Source organism: Sinocyclocheilus anshuiensis, unplaced genomic scaffold (genome assembly GCF_001515605.1).
Source record: "Sinocyclocheilus anshuiensis isolate Anshui unplaced genomic scaffold, SAMN03320099.WGS_v1.1 scaffold702, whole genome shotgun sequence".
NCBI classification, from domain to species: Eukaryota; Metazoa; Chordata; class Actinopteri; order Cypriniformes; family Cyprinidae; genus Sinocyclocheilus; species Sinocyclocheilus anshuiensis.
Genome location: NW_015548184.1, coordinates 2,941,941 through 2,952,699, shown reverse-complemented (window position 1 = coordinate 2,952,699; position 10,759 = coordinate 2,941,941). Strand labels below are relative to the sequence as shown.

The following is a 10,759-nucleotide window of genomic DNA, read 5'->3' as shown; positions in this document are numbered from 1 at the left end:
AAAAACGTTTATATAAGCTAAACTTCTGAGTCCAGCAAACCCTCAGCACAGTCATTTAGCCAGAGATAAAGTATCACAGGAACGTGCCTACTTCAGCTAGCGATGGGAGTTCTTCCCGCTGAAATGGAAAGAAATATATTTATCCTTTGTGTAAAGCAGAAAATCTAAGCCATTTAATCCAAATGCACCCCAAAATGGAGTTGAAGAACGTTTGTAATACGAATGCAGATGGAAGTGTTCTCCAAGCGTTTCATTGGACAATTTAGCGGATATTGGGTTAGATTGCAGCGCCGAATTGCTGTGAATGCGCGACTGCGGAGAGCGAATATGAAAGTCCCTCTCAGCAGGCCACTTTGTTTAACTCGTTAAAAGCAACAAGATGACGTATTTGATTAGGCTGCCATTTCCCGCTCTGGCTGAGGCTTTGTGCGTATCTGCATGTGTCCCATTACTTGCGTGGCAAATGCAAGCCGCTGACGGCTTGCCATTTTTCACTCTAATCAGAGCTCTACCAGTGCTTGCATCTCATGTCCCTTCTTCTTCTTGTTCTCTTTTTTCCCCTTTTCTTCTGTTCCTCTATTTTTTTTCTCTCTCTCTCTCCAGAAGGGATTACTACTCATACTCTTATTATCCGTAAGTTGCTTCTTCTCCATTGCACATCATCATTTCTCATGACTTTTTTGTGCGCTTTTTAGAGAGGGGGCGGCAGCAGAGTGATGATCTTCTCTTTCTCTCTCACCAACTCCCCTAACTCGCCTCATCTCTCTCTCGTTTCCTTCACGTTCCATTTCTCTACCTCCCCTTCTTCTCTCCTCGCCCTCTTCTCTCTGTCTCCTCAGTAGGAAGCCGGTGAACATGAATAAGAGCCCCATTACTTACAGGCAGGAGAAGAGTAATATGATGGGCTCCATGGAGCGCAGTTTCACTGACCAGAGCACTCTGCAGGAGGATGAGAGGATGGCCTTGTCATTTATGGACACCCATACGTGCAGCACTCGCAGTAAGATGTGACACGACACAAAACCAGCGCACTCGACTTGAACTTGAGTTTAATTGCAGCCTTAAAGCCTAAATATGCGTGGATTTAATTCTGGGTTGTTCGTTGAACAGAAACTCTATGTAATCTGCTGTATTAATGACGCAAAGCATGAAAAAAACAAATAACCGAGTAGCATGCACTTGTCTTGCTTTGTTTCAACTAATTTATTCCAGTTAAATGAACTTGCACATTGAAACATGACTACAGAGCTAATAATCCTGACAAATAATGGGGAGCGACAACTTGCACATCAACAAAAGCATGAAAGCAGTAAACAGTAATCCATATAACTAATCCATGATTCATGCCGCATTGCATGATGGGGACTGAAGTAGGTCTAAAGTTATGAAGGAATAGTTCACCCACGTTTCACGTTTCTGTCATCATTTACTCACCCTCATGTTGTTCCAAACACGTCTGACTTTTTTCCGTGAGACATAAAAGGAGAATTTTTAAAGAGTATCACTTTAAAGAAAAGTGAATGAGGACTGTGGCTGTCAAGCTCCAAAATGACACCAGGAACCGTGAAAGTATGATAAAAGTCTTCTGAAGCCACATGATAGCTTTGTGTGAGAAACAGACAGATATTTAGTCATTGTTCACTGAAAATCTTGACTGTGTGTGTTTATGACTGAGGTAATTATGTCCAGTTCAGAAAAGAATCGGTCTTGTGAGTCAGATCTTTTCAGTGAAACGGTTGATTTTCAACTTAATTAATCAGTGGTCCAGTTAGTGGTTAACAGCTTATCAGTGAATAACAACTTAAATTTAGTCTGTTTCTCAAAAAAAAAAACATAAAGCACCCAAGTAATATATAAGACTTTTATGTTTTTTTTCTTCATATTTTTATGCTGTTTTTCCATTTATTTTAAAATCTAAAATTAGGGATGCACCAGTATTAATTTCGTTGACGAATAATTTTCGTCATAATGTTCGTCAACAACATTTTTTTCATTGACGACAACGAGACGATAACGAACTAAAACTCTTTTTGAATGACAAAAACTATGACGAAAATATATTGACATTTTTGTCAACGAATAAAAACGAGACGAAAATGTTAGGGAGGGACGATTTGGGAAGAGATTCATTCAATTTCAGAACGAATCTGCTGCGTGGTTCGGAGGGTAGATGCGTACATTTGAGCCGGCGGGACATAAGCATAAAAGGAAAATGACAAAAACGGCTTGATCTGAAAAGAGCTGTTTTTGACAGGGTAAAAAAGGTGTTTTTTACACTGCCATTAGGAAATTTTAACCAAACTATGTTACAGACTTTTCATTAAGACCCCAAAGAATCATATCAACTTGTGGAAAATGGGCATCCTATGACCCCTTTAATATCAAACCTGTATAATGAGTTTGGAAATTTTAGAGAAATGCTTAATAAATGAATTACACTGTAACTAAACCCATTAGATTTTTGCCGACTACATTTTCTGTAGATTTAGTCGACTAAAATCTTATGATATTTAGTCGACTAAAACTAGACTAAAACTAAAAACAATTCAGGTGACAAAAATATGACTTAAACTAAATGGCATTTTAGTCAAAAGACTATGACTAAAATTAAATCAAAATTTGCTGTCAAAATGAACACTGGGATGCACGATATCCGATATGCCGATATTTTCAAATCATTTTGCCGATACCGATATATATTTTCACCAAGTCTCTCCTGTGCGGAGATTATGAACAAATTATTTTTTAATTTTGGTTAGTTTTGAGCAAAAACTTATTTGTTAGGAGTAATAAATTTTATTAAAGTTCTTTTTTTAATGAGAGTACATTGATAACCAATAATAAATCTCTGCTGTGTGTTTTTTTTTCGTATGGTCTAAAGCAGCAGAGCTGTAAAAAAAAAAAATTGTAATCTTTTAGAGCTCCTTGTATTTATGTTTTCATAATCCATCTGAAAAATATATTACATATTACTGAATAAATCTGTATTAAATTATTCAATTTACAAGTGTCATGTTTGTGCTTTTTATTCATGTAAATACTGCGATACGGCTTTATTTATTCAGAAACACAAGTATCTTAATGATATTTGTGTATTTTACTTTAATTTTATTACGAGTAGGCCAACAGCGCCCCCTAAGTAAATAAAACGCATTACCGGACTGCATTAGGACCCGGGGGAGGCTGCTGCTGCTGCTACTGCACATGCTAGAAACTGTTGACTCTCTTGCACACCGGATGTCGTTCTGTACATGGATTCTCAAATTAAAAGTGGCGATGCAAAACAGTGAATCTAATCATCATTCAGGCAAAAGTTCACTTCAAGAATGACCACACTGCTGACGTGATCTTGTCACTATCACACCATGAGCACATGTGAGCTATCCGTCTTATCGGCAAGACATATCGGCATCTCGGCATATTTTTTTTCCAAATCGGCCAATGCCAATGTTCACATTTTAAGCCTTTATCGGCTGATTCCGACAACGTTCCGATAATATCATGCATCCCTATCTAAAATGCATTGATATTTCACTGAACAATCAACTATTTCTATGTGTTCGGTATAAAAAAGATATTCTATAAATTTCATAGGACTTAATCTAGCAATTAATTTGTGATTAAGCAGGTGAAAGAAGCTAGACTTTTAGAAGTAAAGGCAGAAAATAGATAGACACAAGCATAATGATGAAATCTGTACACTAATTCTTACTTTTATTTCCTCACACTTACAGGTGCTAAAAACAAGAGTATCAGGCACTAGCGTCAAAGAGTGCAAATGAATGGATACAGACGTTCACTCACGCACACAGTTAAAGTGAAGCTCAGGGACTTACTGGGTCACCTCCTGTTAATTTGTCCTCATTTGTAGTCAGTGTGAAAGCTTCATCAAAGCCACAGTCCTTCTGTAATCACTCAGTCTTTCATAGCTCTTAAATATAAGATGTAGTGCTGTTGATGTACTACATTCTCATATGATTCCAAATCTAACACTCATTCTCCCCTGACATAAGACTATCAATCCTAATATAAACATAAATCCATGGAAAAGTAGGAAGAACGAATAGTATACTTAAAAAATGCATTTACAAACACACATTCTGCAAACACAACCAGTTTATGAGATGCAAATGGACTCAGATCTGCACCAGAAGCTCGTCCTTAAGGCATCATGGTCGAGATTTTCAATATGGCAGAAATTAGAGCATGCAAAAAAATAAAAAGTTGAAAAATGCTAATAATATCCAATTCAAAGGTGTCTAACTCTGCAGGCACTGAATAGTTGATGTCTCAAAGAGAGAGATCTCTTGATCAAAATTAAGTTTTAATGGCACGTCTCAGAGCTGTCTTGCCACATTTTAAGTGTCTGCTGTGTGGAATATACTGTCTGGGTTTCTTCTTTCCTATTTCCATTGAGAAATGAGTAGCAGACTGCTAATTTATTTGAATACACAGCCCTAGTCATGAATTCATAATTGCTCCCTGATCATATTTATGAATACCAATTATAAACACAGAAGATGAAGTGCCATAAGGGGATGATAATGGTCAGATTAACCCCATTATACTTGTTTGGAGTTTTTGTTTTTATAAAATGTTTATTGGTTATTTTTTAAACTTTTCTAAGATAGTTGAGCTGCTTCAGGTATAGCTGTTTCCTATGCTGTGTTTATTTTATATCCTTATAAAAATATGTTTATTTTTACTAAGGTGATCCACGGAGCTCTATGAATGAGTCCAGCAGTCTTCTGGGCGGATCGCCTAGACGTCAGTGTGGCCGTAAAGGATCGCCCTATCACACGGGTCAGCTTCACCCGGCAGTGCGTGTGGCTGACCTCCTACAACACATCAACCAGATGAAAACCGCAGAAGGTTACGGCTTTAAACAGGAATATGAGGTGGGTTTTGTTTTGTTTTGTTTGTTATTTTATTTATTTATTTTTTTAACATCATGTTGTGTGACTAACCATTTTATTTTATTTTTGCAAAATAGTGAGTATTTTATTAAAAACTACTCACTATTTTGCAAATAAAAATATTTGTTATTTATTTATTTTTTTTTAGTTTAGTTTATTTTATTTCATTTTATTTTAATTTATATATTTATTTTATTTTATTTGTGTGAAAATCATGTTGTGTGACTAACCATTTTATTTTATTTTATTTTCGCAAAATAGTGAATATTTTATTAAAATCTACTCACTATTTTGCAAATAAAAATATTTGTTATTTTATTATTTAATTTTATTATTTAATTTTTGACCGATATGTGAAGTGAGTAACCTATTTATTTATTTATTTATTTTGTGAACAACATGTTGTGTGACTAACCATTTTATTTACTATCTTAAAACAGTAGGAAATTGTATGAACAGCATAGGATATACAGTAATGACATTTTGCTACTCACTGATTAACTTTGTCAAATCCAGCTACTAATTCTTCCTCAGTAGCACTCATAGTAGCAACCTAGGATCTTGAAACACTTTACATCCTGGCTGATGTAAACTTGTTCGCCGGCTACAAAAAATTGCACAAAACCAGTTAATTGGATAGGAACTGGTGGTTTCAGCCAGCTATTGGATTTTTTTTTATGAATTATGAATTCTAAGGTTCATGAATGGTCTGTCAGTGTGCCAAGGTTGAGACTAGTCTTCAAATACCCTTGTTTAGCTGTTGTTTGACAATGTTTTTTATATATAAGCATACAGAAAATCAAGTTAATGAGATATTAACAATAATAATAGTAGTGTTTCATTTATACTGTATAGCATATTTGCATATACAATCACTGAATTGCAATACTGAGTTATTGAAATAACTGCTCCTTATAGATGCACCTGTTGCTTAAATAGCAAAAAAATGCTTTGGCACAGCTGGTTTTAAATTTTATTTCAGAGGAAACCAGATCTATTGGGCTATTTCGGCTTTAATAGTATATTTTTTTTAAACATCCAGGCAAGAGGTTTTAGTCATAATAATATAAATATTTCACAGCTGCCCACACAGATTTTCTGATTCATCTAAAGAAGTCAGAATATTCTTGGGCTTTAGTGCTGCTTACAATGCGTTCTATCTGGGAGCTGCCGTTGCGTTAGGACCTGTCATTGCGAACAGATGTCTGGCTGGGAGATCTCCAGCCTCCAGAACTCACCGTCTGCAAGCCTTGTCAAAACAGACCTCTGCATCCAATCCCCAACACACAAACACATTAATGCAAAGATGCATGTGTATGCACAAACACACATTCCAAACTTCTTGTCACTTCTCCACAATATGACATCCTCACACTGTTGTCATGCCCTGCTGAAGTAATGCTGCTCATTCCAGCTTGAGGTAGTCGAGATGTTTTTTGGAACATGGTAGCTTGTTTGCTGCTTATCTACCAGCCCAAACCAGCTTGACCTCAACCTGGTCTTACATAGCCAGACATTTGACATTAGGTCTGGTCCACATTTCTACTAGTTTGATCTAGAACTGCATACTTAGACTGGATTTCTGTGTGTCTTGTTAACGTGATATAATTTGATCAATTTCAAAGATATGATGCCACTTATCTGACAATCAATGGCAGATTATATCTTGATAGATCAAGAAAGTGCTTTCCAGTTTTGTGTGCAATATGAACAGACAGTCTGGTAGTTCAGCTCAACAATCATCTAGACCAGCTAAAAACGTGTAAATCCACTATCTAAAAATGGGTTTTTAGCTCAGTTTTCTGATAGGGTGCTGTGTTTGGGCAAAATGTCCAAAATGAAAGCACTTCAGTAATGTTTCTACTATTTATTACTGTATGTTGCATTTTATTACTATAATTGAACCTGTCTTAAAACAGATTGTTCCATGTGAGAGGTAAGGCCAAGATAATTAGTAGCCAGATCCAGATGGCATCAAAAATACATAATACAAAAAAACAAACAAAAAAACATTTAAATAAGACTAGAAAAGAAAAATAATCATTCATACCAAAGCAATTGCAGCCAAATGTGTTTATTTTTTTATTTCACAATAGTTCTAAACTCGCTAAGAGTATTCAGATCAGATTACATGGTCACACTTTATTTTAAGTTCCAATTCTCACTAACTATTAACTACGACTTTTGCCTCAAAATACTCCTAATTACTCCTTATAAATAGTTAGTAAGGTAGTTATTAAATTTAAATACTGGGTAAGATTAGGGATGTAGAATATGGTCATGCAGAATAAGGCATTAATGTGCTTTATAAGTACTAATAAACAGCCAATATGCGAGTAATATGCATGCTAATAAGCAACTAGTTAATTCATTACAAATTGGTCCCTAAACTGAAGTGTTACCAATTACACTTACAGTTTGCAATTTTCTTTTAAGATGGTACTGACTCTATTAGGCTCAATTTGAGATTTAGCTAGTGTCCTGGCCTGGAATAAAACTTTGAGGCAATGTTTAGTATTAGTTATACTGTAGACTTTTAAGTATTTATTAATATTTTGAATTAGCTTTTATTTTTACAGTTTCAGTTTTCATGTTAAGTCTAGTAATTGTATTATGTGCTTTTAATATTTTACTTTAGAAAAGCTTGAATATTTCTATATAGGTATATTTCGATATAGGTATAATATTTTTATTAGTTGTAGTTTCAATATTTTTAGTATACTTATTTCCATTTTCAAATTTTTCAGTATGTTTTTCATCTAATATTTACATTTAGTTTTATTACAGGTGTAGTTCAATTACTGAAAACGATTTTTAACAGTTTTAGTTTTACTTAACAATAACAAATCTGATGTAAAGTGATAAGTATATGTTGTAAAAGAGCAGTGTGTAATGAACCTTGATGTATTGTACATTACGTATCACAGTTGTGACTTGGCCAACTTTCAGAGCAGTACGTTTGAGCTGTTCTTCACGGACAGGTTGGCATCACTCCCTCATGGACTACAGAGGAGCAGTTTTTGAGATGAAAGTAGAGGTCACACAGCCCTTCAGCATTACTGCACAAAGAGCACACTACACTGCTATCTCTTTTCCTCCCTCTCTTCCTCCGTGGCTAATTTTCTCTCCTCAGAATGCGGCTTGAGCATCTCCTTTCGGTGCCGCACTCGTGCGGACTGTTGACTCTCCTCTATCTGTTGTTGTCCACAGAGCTACGAGACAAAACATCCCTCCACATAATCAGAGCTCTGCCACTAGCCTGCCTCTCAGGAGCTCAGCTTGTGGACTCATTAAACTCTCCCCCCCAGTGTGAAACAGATTCAACTCAAAAATCAATACGCACTTTCCTGGACATAGTGACACTGTGCGTGTATGTGTGTGTTTGAGGTCAGTGTCTTTGCGCTTCATAAGCAGAAAAGATACAGAGTTTGAGAGCACACAAATGTAACGGCAGGGTTTCATAAGCTTTATTTCTCTGCGGACCACAAGTACAGTCCATTGATCAGTGCTTATTGACAGGATCTTTAGTTTAGATAGAGTGGAAAACAGGGAGTAGAGGTCTGTCCTACAAGCAAAAAGGTGTTGCTGTATTAACCAGAAAGGCATATCTAGCTGCAATATAACAAAGAGTGAAAAATTGAAGGGGGTCTGAATACTTTCCGTACCCACTGTATATATTCTTTTGAATATATGAATGGTTTGTTTAAAAATTGTTTATGCTGTATTTCCCTTAAAATAAATCAAGTGGCATCTTTTATGTAATTTATATATAATATATATAGAAGTTCACTAGAATTGGCAGTCTAAATGCTTACACCTAGTAGATCTAGTTTGAAGTGGAAATTTGTTGAATATTCACATTTATATTTCAATGAATGCTAGATTTGATAGGGTTTGGGAGCATCTGAGAATTTAAAACAAGACGAGGATGCAAAGCAGTTCAGTTAGAAGTTTTTTGGTCTACCTGATGCTGTGCCTATGATATTGAACATTCAGTTTTCCTTTACCTGGTGTCCACTGTGTAATTTAACATTTTTTAAGTAATATATGCAGTTGCAGATATTAAAAGAAGTGTTCACATTAAAAAAAAATTGTTCACATGACCTTTTTTGTGTTCAGCAGAAGCATGAAATCATGTTTATCCTCCTTGAAAGTGGAATTGTATTCAAATTTAGCTTAATGTATTATCACAAAATGCATGTCTTTGGGTTGCAAAGTAATCCAGAACCTCTGGTCTTATGTCAAAATTTGTCTTTAATAAAATGCATTTTAGACAAAGTCTTATCAGAATGATTTTATAAAACTAACAAATATGTTCTCTCTCTCTCTCTCTCTCTCTCTCTCACTCTCTATTTCTTTATATTCAATCATATATTTGTAGAGCTTCTTTGATGGCTGGGATATCAATAAGAAGAAGGATAAAACTAAGGGAAGGCACGATACCCTGATGGGTTGTGAGTCATTTTTTCAGTCTTTGTATGCGTACAAAAATATCATGATTTCAAAGTAATGCCTTTAGACATTCTATGGATGTTAAAACTTCAGTTTCAAAATGTCTGATAATGTAACGCTTTGATGTTCCTAAAAGTAAAAGGGGGAAATTCACTTTTGGAAATTCACTAGCTGACAGCATTGTTTATTTGCACATACTGCCTCTGCTGTTCACTGTTCACCACAAAGTGTGCTCATGCGGTTGTGTTTTTGTGTTTCAGATGACCGTCACAGGGTGAAACTGCACCCGCTGCTAGGTGATCCCAACTCCGACTATATCAATGCCAATTACATCGATGTAAGTCAGCAGTCACATACTGTCTTCAGCCAGACTCACAAACATTCACACAGTTTCTGTTATTATGTGGCTTCCCTGGAGGTTATTCGATATTTGTGGACACTCTCCCTTAGCCTTGCCATACTGTATGTGTCATATAATCATATCTCTTTTGATAGAAAACTTTTCAGACCACTAGCTGTCCTTTTTGTGATGGGTGAAACTTTTGGTTGTTATTCCTTTCCTGGCATATCTGAGCTCCCAAAGGATTTTAGAGTGTGGTCAGATGTGAAGTGTAGCTTACTGGCATGTGTGGCAAAGTGTTTTTGGGTCATTTTGTGTCCGATTTCCCCTTTAATAAAGAGGCAGGTGGGCACAGATGGTCAGCCAACCTTGCCCTCTTTGAACCTGCTATTCAAAGCTTGCACCTGGTTGGACAGGACCACCTTCTCCTAATGGGACCCTCTCCACTTATGTGCTTAAATCAATAGTTCATCCGTTTACCCCCAATGTCATTCAAAACCTGTGTGACCCTCTTCTGTGGAACAGGAATGGTTGAATTTTCAAAATGATGATGAGAAAATGACTTAATTCTCATAAACTATCAATTTAAAAATGTTTAAAACAAGATGCTAATTTCCTCACCTTGACAAGGACCTTGGATACAGCAAGTGATTTGCTGAATTATGGTGTTTATTCTGAATAGAATGCTCTAAGTATATGTAGCATTGAGTGATTTCAAAGAAATATGAAGAGAAAGAATAGTCACGAATAGTGACGTATGTAGTATTTTGTCTACGTCATAATTGGCCATAATATCAGTTTATTTTCAAATACTAAGAAATGTTAATGTTTTCAGCATGAACCAATATACAGGAGTAAAACAGAGCATAGGCCAATTTAACAAGAATTGATTTTTTTTTCTTTTTCATTTTATTTTGGCCTTGAGTGTAAAAAAGCACAAAAAGTCAAGAAAAGACCAATGATGAAAGGATACTTCTTTTTACTGTTTCTGGTAAACTTGGCAGTAAGTAGAGGCTATTAGGGAACATATTAAAGTGAGTGCAGCTCTGTT

At 35.7% G+C, this 10,759-nt stretch overlaps 1 protein-coding gene across 1 annotated transcript in view; it reads left to right on the top strand.

Moving 5' to 3' along the window:
• Positions 1-10,759, top strand: part of LOC107704844 (receptor-type tyrosine-protein phosphatase U) — a 177,156-nt gene that overhangs the window by 137,079 nt on the left and 29,318 nt on the right. Inside the window, exons 16-20 of the mRNA XM_016507867.1 lie at positions 604-633; positions 840-1,000; positions 4,711-4,898; positions 9,298-9,370; positions 9,629-9,705. Of these exons, the coding sequence (XP_016363353.1) occupies positions 604-633; positions 840-1,000; positions 4,711-4,898; positions 9,298-9,370; positions 9,629-9,705 (529 nt within the window). The remainder of the gene's footprint in view (positions 1-603; positions 634-839; positions 1,001-4,710; positions 4,899-9,297; positions 9,371-9,628; positions 9,706-10,759) is intronic.